This window comes from Erpetoichthys calabaricus, chromosome 18, assembly GCF_900747795.2.
Source record: "Erpetoichthys calabaricus chromosome 18, fErpCal1.3, whole genome shotgun sequence".
NCBI lineage: Eukaryota > Metazoa > Chordata > Cladistia > Polypteriformes > Polypteridae > Erpetoichthys > Erpetoichthys calabaricus.
Window position 1 is genome coordinate 11,149,011 of NC_041411.2, and position 17,729 is coordinate 11,166,739.

At 39.9% G+C, this 17,729-nt stretch overlaps 1 protein-coding gene across 1 annotated transcript in view; it reads left to right on the forward strand.

The window, feature by feature from the left end:
- Positions 1-17,729, forward strand: part of LOC114669221 (serine/threonine-protein kinase ULK1-like) — a 110,597-nt gene that overhangs the window by 42,958 nt on the left and 49,910 nt on the right. Inside the window, exons 6-9 of the mRNA XM_028825415.2 lie at positions 5,469-5,642; positions 8,748-8,821; positions 9,701-9,802; positions 13,752-13,810. Of these exons, the coding sequence (XP_028681248.1) occupies positions 5,469-5,642; positions 8,748-8,821; positions 9,701-9,802; positions 13,752-13,810 (409 nt within the window). The remainder of the gene's footprint in view (positions 1-5,468; positions 5,643-8,747; positions 8,822-9,700; positions 9,803-13,751; positions 13,811-17,729) is intronic.

Here is a 17,729-nt window from a genome sequence, read left to right on the forward strand (position 1 = left end):
GTTTTGTAGTAAAGGGTTAAAAATTGCCACAAGTATCACAATGAGACATGATGAAGGTTTGGGGCAGCCACCCGTATATTATGTCCTGGCTGCAAAACGATTTGAAATAACAACAGATTCTTACAGATTGGAGTCCACAATTGAACTACCAATATAGAGATAAGATGGCTACTTTAAAGGCCAGTATAGGAAGTGATGTCATCAGAGCTGGGGACTAGAATTGACGTCATCAAGAGGGCCCCGTGGGGAGAAAAATGGAAGTGACGTCATCAAAGGAAACGCACATGCACCCCCGCAGGCAAACGGAAGTGACGTCATCAGAGTTGCCAGAACCCTGCAGGATTTCCCGAGAATAGTCTGCATGGGATCGAGAAAGACAGTGCACCCTGCCACCCCCTGGTTGGATATGGAATTACTATTATTCAGGCCCTTTAGTTGTCTCCTAATTCGCACGTGTGTGACAACATAATGTTATGATTTAATATTTGTATGACCAAACACTCCAGTTCCATGAGTGAGATTTAGCCGTGCATTTTCTAATCCTGCTCATTGTAGATCTCGAGTTTGAACTGCAGTGTTTTGTTTAATTTGTGTTAGTGACTGCTGGTACAAGATACGCACGGCTTTTGAACATGTCATCTTTTGAACGGCTTGCATTTGACTCATTCCCTCCTAACCTCAAGTTTTCAATTGTTTTTAATAATTCTGCCATAACAACACCAACAGGTATGGAGACCAATGCATTTCATATTTTTCTCCGAGTTTTGAGTTTCTGTATCCCATTCCAGTGGTTTGGGACGCTGTTTTCTAAAGGATCTTCTTGGAAGAAAACGAAGAAGAAGCCTTTACAATAACGTCGGTTGACTTTTCCCTGAGCAGTATTGTTCACACTTTAATGATGCGTACATCACACTGCCGCTGTGAACTTTAAAGGCAAGAGAAAAGGTGACGCATTGGGAATTCTGTGCCTGCAGTGAAACCTGACATTTCTGTTTTATGAGCAGTTTCACCATAAGCTCAGCGCCATTACTCGAGAGGACAATATACAATGCTGATAGAAAAGATTTTCTTTAATCTCTAATCACACACGACTCTCTGCAGACTTGTAACAAAGCTATAATGTGAGTATAATCGGTATTAGGGTGCAGGATCCAGCACATCAACAATAGGCGTGAATTAACTCAATTTGACATTTATAGATCAAACACTTCTTTGCAGGTTTTCATAATTCAATAAGAGCCAAATATTAATAGCCTAAAGCAGTACTTCTCAGAGCCCAAATGAAGCACCTTTCAGATTTTTCCTCAAATGAGCCAAAATGGAGCAATAAAAGCACACTGCCACCACTTAACTACTATGTCTGTTTTTATAATATTATCAAGTGTCAAAGGTTTATAAATTGTGTAGCAATGTTAGCCGGTTCAATATTGGAATAAAAAGAAGTATCCACTAGTTTGCAATAAAATAACTTGCCTAATAGCTTCCATCTGTATGGCCATTTTTCTTCCTTTACTTTTCTCAGAGTGTCAGTGAAGCAGTGCTGGAGCAGCTGCTGGCCTGGTGGAGTGGAGGCAGTAATGGGCTGGCATCAAGTAGGGAATGATGGTCAGAGAAACCCGGGGTGAGAAAGAGGGGGCGATGATAGCCAAAAGGGTGGGACACACAGAATTCGGAGAAAAGCCCAGCAGACATGAAGCTTTTGAACAATCGCCTCAAAAGTTATTAGCAAGGCCAAAGATAGTGGTGATGCCCTTACACTGACTCTTGGGTACAAGTGGCCTTAAAATGATAGGCACCCATTGTATGGAAAAGAGAATGGCTCCCCGAATTGGTGTGTTGGGTCCCATCTTTAGAAAATATTTCAGGGTATGACTCTGTGAGCAGTCTGGAAAATAAAATGAGGATCTGGGACGGGTTTCTCCATGGATCTTATTTTCTTCAAATAACAGTGATATACCTGCTCTGTTCATGGGAACATTCTGAATTTTATTTAATTATCTATTTATTTACATTTTTAATAGTGTTAGAGCCTTTGCCAAGTGAGAAAGCAAACTGTCAGTGTCAAATAGCATGTGCGGTAATGCAGCCCCCCGTACACAGCAGACACGGCACCAAATGTCCAAAGCACCCACGTTTATTACCTTCTCCTCTCTTTACACGACACAATGCACTATTCAGCCCAATTCAGTCCTTTGTTTTCTCTCTCTTCTGTTTCTCTTCTATCGCTTCTACTCCCCTCCTCACAAGCTTCATCTGCTTCCTCCCAACTCCGGCTTGTTCAATGTAGTGAGGCGACCCCTTTTATCCTGCCCCGGATGTGCTCCAGGTGGTCCGTAATTACCTTCTGGCAGCACTTCCTGGTATGGCGGAAGTGCCACATGAGCACCCGGAAGCACTCCGGGCATGCCTGGAATCCTCCCTGGCAGCACTTCCCGAATGTGGCAGAAGTGCTGCATTCCAAGGCGCCATGATCCTCCGGGCACCCCAACAGAGATCTCGTGGCCCCCATGCAGACCAGGATGGCTGCCCTCTCATAGCCCAGGGGGGAGGCATTATCCCTCTCCCGGTCCTTCAAGGCATCCTGGCTGGGTAGGATCCCCATGTTAAACTCATGAGTGTGATGGACAGTATTTCATATTTCTAATGGACAGTATTTCATATTTCTAAGTAAACTTGTGGAAGGTGCTAAAAACAGGAAGCGGAGAGCACATTATATGTTTGATGTGTTACATCCATAATGATGCTATGGCTACCCTGTTGTTATCTTTTCCCCCCACTTGTGGGGCATTGCCTAGTTTATAAGCATTTGCCAATACGACATGAGATGGCACAGGAGAGGTTTAAAAAACTTTTGAAGAAGCTCTACAAATCGGTTAGTAACCATTGTGAAAGAATCGGTCTCAACACACGAAAAAGGTTTGGGGTTGCCACCCGTATATTGTCGCTGGCTACAAAAAGGGTATAGAAATAAGTCGAGATGTGCTCTCATTGAGTTCTAAACTAAACAGATTTAGCTTAGAAAAGATGACGGGTTTATAAGCCGAAACCGGAAGTGACGTCAGTCTGGGCGCCGGAACCGGAAGTGACGTCACCAATGCTGAATCAGGCCGGTTTTCCTGTCTTTGGCCTGCAGAGACAACAGAAGTAGGTTTAGTGCACCCCGCCACCCCCTGGCCTGGCGGGTAATTCCCTCCACATGGTCCACTCAGCTCCCTCCTAATCGCACGTGTGTGACACCGTGTAATATTACAGTGAAGGGTCTGTAGCAAACCTGAGCTGTCAAAGAAATAAAGAGATAAATGAATAAAGTTCAGAGCTCTCAGTCTGTGTAGTCTAATTTGTTGTAGTGTTTGGGGAGTGCTACTGAAACTGGCAGTTGAAGGACCAGCTGGATCTTCATTGAAGGTCTGAATATCGAGGCAGAGGCACCTCAATGCTGAGTGAGCCTTGGCTCAGGACGGACTAACAGGGTTTTGGACCATTTAAAAGGTCGCTGCATATTGCCTGGGACTGTCTTATACTGTAGATAAGTATGCTGGTATGTTGAAATAAAGGACGTAATAAGACTAGAGCAGAGTTTTCATTATGATTTTCTGTCTAATAGCTTCAGGACAAAATATACGAACTACCATGTGCAGTCGCAACATTCAGGCCTCACTTTTATTAGAAATGTACCAGTAGGCTAAGGATCTGTGCCGATATCCAGAAGGTTGGCGGTTCAAATCCCTGTTACTGTCAAAAGAGATCCTACTCAGCTGGGCCCTTCAGCAAGGCCCTTAACCTACAATTGCTCCAGGGGTGCGTACAATGGCTGACCCTGCGCTAAAGGGGTATGCTGAAACTAACAAATTCCTAATACAAGAAATTGCATAAGGCGAAATAAAGAACAACAAAAAAAAAGCAAACCTGATAAGGTCAGATGGTCTTAACTCTCATGATATACCCTCTGCAGTAATCTTGCTCAGCAGGTGAGCCTGAGTACATTTTGCTTAAAACTGAGGGGGAGAACAAATAGACTACTCACCGAGTGTCACATTTCTGAACCAATCCAACGCCTAAATGAAGGCAGCGCTCAAAAGTAGAGCTGATGATTGGGAGCCACGAACAGCAATGGTGCTCTCGTTAACTTGATCATCCAACAAAGAGCAAGCTTCTGATTATGACAAACTGTCTCCTGAAAAGACCCCCACATTCAAGCCTCTGTGCCATCAGAACATGGGAGATGCTGGCCACCATTTTTCTCCTCATTTCCTGCCCTCTGCCCATTTTGTTTTTTTTTTTTTTAATTTTCAACTAAATCAGAAGTTTTATGTTAAGCAAAGATGTAATGTGCTGGTTGTCCTTGAAAGATTACGGCAAACCATGCCAACAGGCGGATGGGCTTGGTGCTTTAAATATTACATGACCACATGTGCTGAATGAGGATTATCACAGTGGAGCTGCGGCCTAAACGTGTTGGAAGGCTGTGATCCTCTGGTCATCTGTGGTGTTATCGGGGCTGAGCAGGCCTTTTAGAAGGGCATTTTTTAATAAAGTACATTTTGCAGAATTTTTTGTGGTTTGTGCAGTTCTTCAATTATGTAGGTGATGCTAGGATTTTCCTTATTTAAGGGTCCATTCTCTTCTGGCATTAACATAACTTTCTGTATTCCATTATGAGCATTTTTAATTATCAAGTGAATGAATAAATATGTAAATCTGCACTTTTTGAATAATTTCATAAACTTGCAATATTATTTACTATTTGTTAATATATTTAAGTAACTTGTGGTCTTGCATACATACCAGTAGCTTTATTTTGTTTTTATTTTTTTTCTCCAGCCCTCTGGCATCTTTTTTTGTTTGTTTTTTTTTTTTTGTTTTTTCTGTCCTCCTGGCCATCAGACCTTACTTTAATTCTTTGTTACTGAATATTGCCTAATCTTATTTTTATATTTTTCTTTTTCCTTTATTCATCTTGTAAAGCACTTTGAGCTGCATCATTGGTATGAAAATGTGCTCGAGAAATAAATGGTGGTGTTTATTGAGTAAGCTCTTATATTATCGTTGTGCTCGAAATGGTCAATTGGGTTTCCAGTAAATTCAAGCTGACATTCTCATTAATGGGACTGTAGTTGAGGTAGTTGAATCATTTATTATACAACATACAGACCGGGGGGCTTAAAGCAGTTTGGTTTTGAAGGTTTTTGTCTGAGTAGTTGATTTGGACAGTGATACGGACAGAAACTGAACTTTGTAGTTTTATCTTGTACATTATGACTATATGAACCACAGAAGCCATTTAAGTTGAGGTTTATATTATAATAATGTGTAAGCTCTCAATTCACAACAAAGTAATTTAGCTGCAGTCATTTTATATTCAAACAGGTCAGTGGTTCATTAGAGGGGAAAGAAAAAGAAATTTGCCTTTGAGTATCCTGCAGTAATGTAACCGTGCCACTGACCATCGCGTGTCTTCACTTTTACAGCTAAAGGAACCTTGAGCGAAGACACCATCCGCCTCTTCCTGCAGCAGATTGCTGGAGCGATGAAGGTGTTACAAAGCAAAGGCATCATTCATCGCGACCTGAAGCCACAGAACATCCTCTTGTCTCACTCTGGAGGGCGCAAGTCAAACCCCAACAGTACCCGTATCAAGATAGGTGCGTACTCTCTTGTCTCTGCTCCCTGATGAGTTTGATTGATGCATCTTAGGTGAACCAGACTTGAAGTAGATGTCCTAGTTAAGAGCAGGAATGGCCAGGTTTTTGAGGGAAAAGACTCCTTTCTCTCTTTACTACTCTCAATAGTTGGCCTTCCTCTCTTTCTCATGGGTGGGGATTGATTTGAATTTAGTTTTGTGAAGTTTTGACTTGATTGATTGGAAGATTATGTTTTTAATAAATTCAATAAAAATTAACTTGGTCAGGTTTACTTTCTTTGTGCTGTATGATTAAGCTCGGGTAACTGCAGATTTTACATTATATTTTTGGTTGGTCCAGGCTAATTTAAATCCTGGTGACTAGCCTGCTTTTGAGATGCGTATGCTATGTCTCTTACTTCTCTTGCTTTATTCCTTCAGACTTGTTAAAGGTATTAATTATTAGTAGGCAGCCCTTGCCAACCCTACACCCTTGGCCCTTCCTCGGATTCCTGAGCTGAACCATGGGCTAGTTGTTTTTATGACTGAATGTGAATGGAACATGGTGGGTGGAGGTCTCCGGTCTTCCTCCTGATGACTAATTAAAGAACAGAGTTAGGTGTAACCACTTGCTGAATTTAAAAATAGAATCGGAGTTCGCAGAGACAAGCAACTCAGGAACAGGAAAATGGTGTTTGCCAGATTTTTCAGTTTCAGCAGGTGAACATTGTACAACATGGCCAGGTACTATAAATAGTATGATTGAAGATTTAGAAGAGAAAATCGGGCAGTTGGTGCATACACCAGTGACTTGGACCAGTAAATGAGGATCTCTGTACTGGTCAGCTGCAGTGCTACAGGTTCTCGAGTCTCTTAAATTAGTTTTCTCCCTGCAGGCTGTAGAAAAAGAAGCTCAAATTTGTCTTAGTCTGTTATTGTCTCTCAGACATACCGTAGAAGAGTTCTCACATTCCTGTGCACCTTCCTTGTCTGTTTTTTGGCAGCGGTTAATCCTTTTGTATTTTTAGGTAAATTCCAACTTGAATATAATTGGCTTAATTTGAAGGATTTCTATGCTCCAGGTGGTCTTCCAGTTTTGTTTTCTTAAGGATTCCAAATGCCCAGTATGAATATTTGTACTAGGTTTAGACAAAAGGAAGGAGCTCTTAAGAGTTCAAACAAAAAATATTTATTTCTGTAATGCTCAGCTGGCACAGCTAAACGGTTTACTGGGTAAAACTTCATCAAATCCAGATGAACATTCTTGATGTGAATTGCAAGTAACAAGCGCCCAGTCCTAACCAGTGCAACGAAAGCACAACATGCCTTCAGGTTTGCATTGTTCTTCCCAACAACAGAGTTTGTTTGTCTCTCGGATATAAAGAATGGCAGTGGTTATCTACAGCTTCCTGTTAAACTTCCTGCGCTTGATGCTCGATTCAGAGCATAGCAATTGTAATTTTTATTTTTAATTTTTGGTTTTCAAGTCCGCACGGCTTAGTGTCATGTATTTTTCTTGTATGCCTATTACCTTAATGTTACTTTATTGATAGTATTCATTTGTTTTTAGTAGTTTTCATAGCTTTGGAGCAAACATATCAAATAACACACCTTGAATGTGCAAGATGCAGTTCCTAGAAGATAAAATCATTATTTATACTAGATAGATAGATAGATAGATACTTTATTAATCCCCCGTTCTGTACAAAATGAAAGAAATGCCACGTCTGAGACGTATCATCTGACCAAGGTGTGCGTAGATTTAGCTCTGGAAAAACTGGAATGTAGCAAAGTTGCTTTGTTCATTTATTTATGCTGCCTGTGCAGACCTCTCTGAGGGGAGCATCTAATCTGAAGGCCCTTCTCAGCTTTATCTGATGTTAGAAAAACTTTGCACTTTTAGCCTAAAAATCAATCACCATTGTATTGCTTTCATTTGTAAAGTACTGTAAATTCTTTCATTTGTAAAAATAAATAAATAAAATGATTGCAGGCTAGAAAGCTGTGCCTGCAGCTTCTCCTCCAAAAATGTGTAATGCATACATCCACACAAAATTATTTCAACCTGTCTTCTTCATGGTGTTATCTTGAAGGCATCTTAGTATAGAAAATTCAGTGATTATGATGCAGGCAGTGCCACTAAGGAGACTCTTCACCCAGCTTGTTCAGTGTGATTCACTCTTTAACTTGGTGTTACCTTTGATAGTAACCTCTCTTTTGAGAAACAAGTAAATTCTGTAGTCAAGAGTTGCTTTTTCCAACTTCGTCTATTAGGTAAGATCAAGCCATTTTTATCTTCTAGGGACCTTGAGAAAGCTACTCATGCGTTTAGTTTTTCTCGCCTCGATTACTGCAACTCGCTGTATTCTGGGATTAACAAATCTCTGATACATAGGTTACAGTTGGTCCAAAATGCTGTCGCTCGCTTTCTGGTTGGGGCAAGAAAGTATGACTCTGTTTCTCCTATTTTAGCTTCTTTACACTGGCTGCCTGTCAGTTTTCGAATTGATTTTAAACTCTTGCTGGTAGTTTTTAAATCTTTATATGGGCTTGCTCCTGCCTATTTATCTGAACTGTGTGTTTTACACCAGCCATCCAGAGTGCTTAGATCCTCTGATCAGTTGTCTCTTGTTTTCCCTCGTACCAAGTGTAAAACTAAGGGGGACAGGGCTTTTGCAGCTGCTGCACCTCGCCTGTGGAACTCTTTACCTCATCATATAAAGGAGTCGTCTACAATTGAACTGTTCAAAACAAGACTAAAGACTCATTTCTATTCACTTGCATTCCATGACTTTCAGTAATGCTGATAGTTTCCTCTTTGTGATTATATAACATTACTTCAATTTATTATGTATCTTACGTTATGTTCATATATTTTTTTTTCTATTTATGTTTTTGTTAATTGTTTTGTTCTTCTTTTATTCTATAATTGTAAAGCACTTTGGCCACAGCATTACTATGTTGTTTTAAATGTGCTATATAAATAAATTGACATTGACATTGACATTTAACTTCCTCGAGTTGACTCTTTCTGACTGAAACCTTGAACTGGATTTAAATGTGCATTTTGAACACCTGATCCACCTAATTTATCATTTTGAAATGTTCTTTTATTTTTGTTATCCAGCTGACTTTGGATTTGCCCGATACCTGCAGGATAACATGATGGCAGCAACACTTTGTGGCTCTCCCATGTATATGGTGAGTTCATGTCTGTGCCAATGTCTCTTTTGTTGTCTCGTCAGACTGAATATCCATGTTGTGTGTTTGCCAAGCTCAAATGAATGCATTTTCTTACATAGTGTGTTCTATTCATATGCAATGAAGTTCACCCTTGGAGTTTTCAAATTATAATCTGGAATCTGATTGACTTGAATTAGGTTTATTTGACCTTGTTCAACCCAGAAAGCTCTCTGATGGGAAAAGTGCAAACAAAGTCTTTCTATATCCTATAAATAAGAAACTGTCTGTATTTATGTCTCCGGAACTAACATATTCACAACTAATAAGGACACCAAAATTAAACCTTTGTGACAACACTCAGAAAGTGCAATGTAAAATCTGAGCAAATAAAAACGTTTCAGAAGACAGTCAAAGTCACCTGAGCACTGCTGTAAAGGAATGGTTTGAGCAAGGTGGAATGGGAAATTTTCAGATACTGGAGCAACAGGTTATCACGGTCAAGTGTATGGTCTTGTAGAGTTCAATGCATGTCGGCCTGTAATCATTGACGAGAGAACCTGCTGAAGTTCAAACCAGGATTGGGGAAGAAAGGTGATTGAAGTGACTTTGAACATGTCATTGTTGCTAGTGCTAGACAAGCTGGTCTGAGTGTTTCAGAAACTGCTGATCTACTGGGATTTTCACACATAACCATCTCTAGGGTTTAGAGAGAATGACTCGAAAAAGAGAGATGGCATGGGCTCACTATCAGAGTGAAGTGGACAAAGTTATTCCAGAAAATGACTGAAAGTGCTTTGTTTTAACTATTGGTTAAAATAACATGTTGATGTCACATGGTTACAGCAATATTATTAATAAAAAAAAACCTAACTTAATATTGTTTTTCTTGTTTTGTAGGCACCTGAAGTCATAATGTCACAAACGTATGATGCCAAGGCAGACTTGTGGAGCATTGGAACCATTGTGTACCAGTGTCTGACAGGGAAGGCCCCATTTCAGGTCACTTTTTTATAATTATTTCCTGCATTTACAGTGCATTTTTTTCTTTATTTTGTTTGGTTAATCTGGAAAAGAAGACAGCGTAAATTTTATGAACATAAAGCAGTAAAAGAGATGTGCAGAACCATTCGATAGTGGCATTCTTGCAACTGATTGTTTTTTTTTATTAATATAAAATAATACCATCCTGTAGGTAAAGAGTCTGATAAATGTATTTGTACTGTTTTCAAAAGATGGAAATATCAACTTGGTAAGTGGGAGCAACATGCAGTTAATATACCATTAGAGAACTTCAACTAGCAGAAGGCTAGGAGTTTTAGTAGCTGAGAGGAAGAACTCGGACCCACTTGGTAATGTTCCTTGTGAAGGTATACTTGTAGGGATTCATTTTCATGCAAACAGTCAATGTCAGGAGTGCACTGGTCAACTGCTGGGCCTAGAGAAAGAGAGTACAAAGTTGGAGTCTATAGTCCTTGGAAATGCAGCCTGGCCCCATCGCAGTTTAAGGGCTTAAATCGTTTCCACAGATTTGTGGGGTTTAGAATAGCCGGGAGACAGAGCTGAAGGTGGCAGAGTTAAAGATGCTAAGATGCATTGGGTGTGACGAGGATGGATAGGATTAGAAATGAGGACATTAGAGGGTCAGCTCAAGTTGGACGGTTGGGAGACAAAGTCAGAGAGGCGAGATTGCGTTGGTTTGGACATGTGCAGAGGAGAGATGCTGGGTATATTGGAAGAAGGATGCTAAGGATAGAGCTGCCAGGGAAGAGGAAAAGAGGAAGGCCTAAGAGAAAGTTTATGGATGTGGTGAGAGAGGACATGCAGGTGATGGGTGTGACAGAACAAGATGCAGAGGATAAGGTGATATGGACAAAGATGATCCGCTGTGGTGAACCCTAACGGGGGCAACCAGAAGAAGAAGAAGCTAGGTCCAGGATGCAATGTGCATCATGACAGTTGTTACATTTTAGTTGTTGATGTAAGTAAAGCAATGATAACAACAACAGCAACATTTATTTATATAGCACATTTTCATACAAAAAAGTAGCTCAAAGTGCTTTACATAATGAAGAAAAGAAAAATAAAAGACAAAGTAAGAAATTATAAGGAGGCCTTGTGCAGTGATGAGTGGTCTGGTCCTTTCATAGGATTGAGTTTGTTTTGCAGAGTCAGCACTTTAAAAATCGTCTACAAATTGAGGGTCTGAAAAAGGGTCGTGCACAGTCCACTTAACAGATATTTTCATTTTCATAAACTGGAAGCCTTTTCCATCACCAAATTGAGTGATTAGTTTAGTTGCTGGAAAGCACCAGAAAAATTAGAAGTGTTTTTACAACATTTGTGATCTTTAAAAAAATAAATAAATCAATACTCTTTGTGTTTTAAATCTGACTTGGGCCTGATTCAGGAGGCATGTTGTCTGGACTGCCGTGTGTGACTGTGATGACCCTGGGAATTATTTGGTTGTCCTGATACATGGCAGTGAGCCACATACTGCTTTCCTGGCTTCTTTTTCTCAATGAAGTTTAGTTACATGGTTGAATATGTTAGACATACTGTAGCTAAGGTCAATCTTACAAGCAAATTGTGTATTATGCACTCTGTTCCAAGGGTACATGTTAGTGATGACCTTGTACATTGGCTATGCTTTTTTGACATGAAACCCAACCAAAAATTGACCTTCCGATGATTCCAAATAAGCCATAATTTTACCATTGCATTTACTGGACGGTTTCTTCAGTTTGCATAGCCAAGTGAAATATTTGCTAGTTTGATCGTGCCGTTTTTATAATATTCCGTAACAATGCATGCATCAGTCTTAACTTGCCTAAAGCAGGGATCAGGAAAAGGTTTACTGCTGTTTCTATGAAAATGAATATGTAACTAAAATTTTCAAAAAAACTCCGTTTGAATGTTAAAGAGAAAAAAATAAAGCAGTACAGAAATATAGAAATTGTGTCATGTGCAGCACCTGTTAGAACCTCTTTGAAGTTCTTGTGGATGATTTCCCTTACAGGGTTGCACGGAAATGCGTGAAGTTAGAGATTCACATGAGATTTCTGTCTTAACAAAGTATGAATGAAGACTAGGTTGTGTTTGTTAAAGGTCATTAGACTTAATTGTTATACTCTGTCAGTGTTCAAAAAGGAAACGAAAGCTCTCTACTATGTGATGTGCAAAGTCTGATCAGGTTTCAGTTCAAAACGCACAATACAAAGTAAAAGACTTGTTTGAGATTTGTTTCAGCTCTCATATGTCAAAGACTACAGTACAGTATAGTTTTAAATGAATGTCAGCGTCAGTCATTTAGCAGCAAAGGCTGAACTTTTGTTTTTTAAAAGCACAGTGCCCACGTTGACTGACAGTCTATCGAGCAAACCCATTAGTGCCACAAGGCTGAGTGGAGCTGCAGTGTCTATGCCAGGAATGTCGAGTTCCATTCCAACATTTTGTTCCACATTTCTATTAAAGTCGATTAGCAGTGGCCTACTCTCATTTCATTACTTGACAGGTGGCTTCAAAAATCGTCAGCCGTGCCTTATTCAACTCAAGTTTATTTTAGTCTCTGAATTTGTCTTCTTGTCTTGCTGTAGGGTCTGTTGGGTTACTTCAGGTGAAATAATGTAGTTGATGTATAATTAATTCCCAAAATAGACAGAGAATGGTCCGTGCAGCATGTGTTGTGGAGAATGGACTCCCTCTCTCTTCAGAGTAAACATTTGGAGTCTGGAGATGCAGAAGCAGGACAGACTTTACTGCAGAGATGCATAAGCCGTCTCAGTTCAATGAAGTGAGCGCCCTTTGTTGGGTGAATCTTACATTTATTACAATTCTTATCGATATCACTGTTCGATTGTCACCTGTTGCACTTGAGTCCCAATCCAGGTGGTGCGGCAACGTGTTTCCACCGCTTATCAGTTTTTCTTTTACACTTTTAACATTATCTGACTGTAAAAGCACGAATCGTTCATTCCTAACGTTTATCCATATCAACAATATTTTCTCATGCTTAATCAGAAACAATTGCTTTTCTGCCCCCTTACTTTGCCACCATTATTCTTAAAACCAAAACACAGTCCCACCTGTCCCTAGGAGTGACCTTCCCTTCTCACATTCTCGACACAAGGCTGATAAAAAATACAGACAAGAGCCTTTAGTAGTTTAACTCCGTCATAACCTAAAGCTTGCTAGTACAATGTGAAGAATACAGACATGCAAGTGTTAAACCCTGTTTTCAACCTTTAATAAGACAACATGTGTGCCTACCGTGGCTCTTCTAGCATTATCTTATTTTTTAAAACTGTTTTAGCTTAATAAAGACTCACATCGAAAAACGGGGAAACAAGAAACCTTTTTAAGCCAGCAGTTTGTTTTCTGTTTGGACAGAGCTTTTTTCTGTCGGGTAAAAGGGCTGAGCTGAAATCTATGAGACATTACATCTTTAAGTGACCTTCCATTTTTTGAACCTGAGGGAAGGCGGAAATAAGATCTCCTGTAACACTGACTAAAAGTCACTCGAGCCACCCCATCCTGGAGCAGTGTTCCTTATACAGAGGAACATTTGAGATTTGGCTATCAGAATGTTACTGAACTGCACTAGTGTCTGTCTGCTGTATTGACAACCAATCCGTAAACGTAACACCAGCAATGGCACTTGTATGAGGCTGGTCATGGTCCTGTGACAGGTTGGGAGAGTCTGCTGTGTGCCTCTAGACTTGCTGTTATCAGCCCAACCTGAAACTCCATCAGACTCCTTCCCATGAACCTGAACAAGAAGTTGCAATATTTTCAAATGGAATTTGACTCACCATTTTTTTATTTCTAATTCGGCATTTTAACAACTAAAATCATTTCTTGTTTATTGGACTAAAAGTGTTCATCAGGTAGTTTGTTGGTTTTTGCAAAATGAAACCCATTTTATGTCAACTTTTGTCTCCCCACTATGCAGGCCAGTAGCCCTCAGGATCTTCGCCACTTCTATGAGAAACATAAAAGTTTGACCCCAAAGTAAGTAATGCCTTTCTGTTGTCGTATGTAAGCAGCTTGATTTCACCACTTACTCTGCCACTGCTTGTCGTGCTGTGCTGCTCACATTTTCCAGATGTCTGCATTGACCTCTCTTAAGTGAGTCTTGTGACCTAATGTTGCATGCATCGCCAAGTTTCCAGACGACTCATATGTTGGCACCAAACCCGGGGGGCTTACGTTTGCATTGTTACCTGTCGCCCGGCAGTTTTGCTCTTTCTGCCTACCTGTCTATTTTTACTGCAGATTCTCACTTTGTTAGCCGTGTCTTTGCGCTCACTAGTTAGTTTTATTCTTTCAGCTGCTAATAAAGCTACAAATAGCTACTTCACCACACTTACGAGACTTTATTTCCTAACTATCGTACCTCCCCTTGGTAATTTCTTTTGAAAGCATCTATTCGAAGCAAGGGTTTTTTAAATTCTTAGATCACAAATGACATGTCTGTGTGGGTTTTGCTTATGCGGCTGAATGCTCCAAATGTGTCAGGATAACAGAAGACGGTTCACCTAACACTAACTATTACACAGACATGAGGCAGACCACAGGTGCCATTCCTGGTAGTACAGTTCAAAGTTAATGGAAAATATTTGAAGATGGGAGATTAATTTAGTGGCAGAAGTCATTGACTATGGCCTCTTTCTTTCATTTTTAATCTACCTCACTTTGAAGTGCTGACCTGTTACACTGAATTAATTGTCCAAACGTATCTAAATGTGTGCACACAGGTAAGCTGTCTGTCTTAAAAACAGCGCGCTCAGTTTCATAACTCAAAAAGGTTCTTAATCTGTGTGTGTGCAGCTTTAGTGGTTTGTAACCTGTGACAAACATTCACCATGGTTCTGAATTGCCAAGAATGTATCCATCAATACTTCATTTTACATCTTTTTTTTTTTACTAGCTAAATTATTAATTTTATTGGTTTTATTGGTCACACACTGAAGATTCTCCTGATGTCCTTCATGCTTCATTTGATGAGGCTGTTTGGCCAGCTCCAGAATTTGCTGCTGGATTAAAGTCAGCATTCCTTAATTTTAGGTCCCGGCTCTTTCTTGGAAATGTATTGGCTGCAGGGTGAAGGTCGTGGGGGGCTAAAGGGGTGTCCACTCATAGGGAGGTTTAAAGTGAGGGTTTAAGATCCTTAAAGAAAGAGCTAATATGCATTCAGACAGCTCGGCACTCCTGCGGCCACGTAGTAGTAGGGTGTTGTAATAAAATACAGTACAATTTATTTTTGTATAGCCCAAAATCACAGAAGTGCAGCAGTGGGCTTTAACAGGCCCTGCCTTTTGACAGACCCCCAGTGTTGACTCTCTAAGAAGACAAGGAAAAACTCTCAAAAAAAAAAACACTTGTAGGGAAAAAATGGAAGAAACCTTGCGGTTCAAAGAGAGACCCCTTTCCGGGTAGGTTGGGCATGCAGTGGGTGTCAAAAAAAAAAAAAGGGGTCAATATAATACACAAAACAGAACACAAGTAATCCTCAATACAGTATAATAGTAAAATACAAATATTATAAGCACAGTACAGAATTTAACAGTAGATGATATCACATAATAGGATTTGGATTTGTAATGAGAAGTGAAGCAATATGACAGAACAGATCTGTGGTGGGTCTTTTGAACAAATCTGCCAGGTTTCTAATTAATTGATGGCTGTGTTGTCTTTTAACTTTAGCCATCTGTGAGTAATTATCAAAAGGACAATATCTGGTTACTATAAAGAAAGGCAAGTTGCTGGGCTTTACTGCCTCTTAACGAGGTGAAGTTCTTTGAAGCCCAGGAGTCCGTGTGAGGAAAGTGCCTGTCCCTTGAGGTGCTAGGTGAGGTGCCATACTAGCTGTGAGTCGCCTTCTGTTGTGGTCCTACTGTGTACGGCTCACTGCTTCAAAAAAGATGAGGACTGTGCATGTTGCACAGGAAAGAGATTATCATCTGCCCTCCTTACGTCGTTGCCATCACAACAAGGCAAGCAATATAGAAAATGCATTGATGGATGAGCAGCTGCTAGATTACTTTGACACTGCTACCATCTGTTAAACGTACATCACACTGCTTAAAGGCCATGAGACTTTGATTGCACTGTAAGTACAAGAATAGATCTAATTATTAAAATGTGTGTAATTGGGGTCAAGGTTAGTTCAGGTAGTCAAATAGTTGGCATATTCATAGCATACATGAGAATACTCGGTCTGTATGAAACAAAGTGCAATTAGGCCTACAGTTAAATTAGTGGACTCAAGGGTATTAGTATGTTATTTTGAATTATGAAGAATTATTAGAACTCAATTTAGCATATGGTTTGTAAATAATGACCAAAACTTGTCAGATTTTCCTAATTATTCTACATTGTTTAAACTGTAAATTTCACTTTCCCTATATAATAAGAGTTTAATAATCTTTGACAGTTTCTATTTTTTAAATGCTGCAATCTAGAGTTGTTCTTATAACCCTATGAGAGTGTTTTGTGCCAAAGTTTAATAGCAGCATCTCCACATAACTGTATGCAGACTGCAGCTCACACCATGCCATTGCAGGTTCTAACATATTTTTCACCTCACCCGCAGCCTTTTCCTCATTTTGTAAAAGTTTGGGAAGATTTATTCTGGTGCAGAGCATGAAAAGTGGGGAGCAGGTAGAGCACTCGTACCTACATACGTTTTGGGGGCACTTCCTCTCTACTAAGATCATTTGGCCTGGGTACATTGCTGCTGGCAAGTCTATAGAAGGATCCTGGCTAGGATCAGCTTACAGAGTTGAGGAAAGTGAGTGCAGATGGTGTTACCTCTGACCTGAAGTGAGTGGCGTCAGGTGTGAATGTGCATGTGGTGCATGAGGCAGATGAGAGTGCATAGAGCTGTGTGGAAGGAGCTGTGGAAGGTCAGGCAGTGCAACCCTTGGGGAGCAATATTCCTTACGATTTACTTCAAACATCTTTTAAAAAACCCCTAGAAAAGAATTTTAGTGAGTTTCATGGTTGCAAAATTTCTTGCACAATTAATTTTTGGGTAACTTTTCAAATCTGCATGGATAAAGGTTTGCGGTGGTTCAGATGATTGACATGCTATTGAATTACAGAAATTAAACCCATACCTTGAGTGTTTTATGTGTAAAGTGGACAAGTATTTATTTTTTTATTATATTTATCTTTATATATAATATGCTACCGTGGCTGTTCGTTTGTCTATCCAGGATTTTAACTTACCTGTAGCTTGCAAACTGTTTGACCTATGGACCTGAAATTTGGTACACATATACAACGTGACGTCTACTATCCGCTTTCGGGGTGATGATTGACCTCCAAGGTTATTCCTCTTTTTATTTTTTGTTTTATGTTATTGTAGAATCGACTCTTGGCAGCGGCTATGCAGCGCATGCGTACAGGCACTGTTCTCATCCTTACCACCTTCTCCATCACTTCCTCTACCTTTTCATATCTAAAGTCTTCAGTCTGCCTCAAGGATGATTTAAGTGTCAACTTAAGTGAAAAATTAAAGAAAACATACCAAGTAATTACAATACAAACACTGACTTAGTCAGTTTTAACGCAAAAAGATGCCGACGAAAGAAGAGAAGAAGCGGGCTGCTAGGGTGGAGAAAAGAAGAGCTGCCCAGGGACCAGCAAGTGCATCAACCTCTGAGCAAACGAATGTTAAACGTACAGAGAAAGAGTCTGAAAACTAGGAATGCTCAAGTCAAGTGTATTCACTGTACGTTATCGTGCAGTGCGCCGTTACTGGCATGTAGATAGTTAATGTCGATCCTTTTTTGTTGCAAAAGGTAAATTTAGCTTTTTATAGCAGCTCAAGAAATATAACAAACAAACAGCAACTCCCTCCAATACGCAGAAAGAATTACAAAAAAGGAAGAAAACGTCTTAGAGCAGTCATGGCGAAACATTA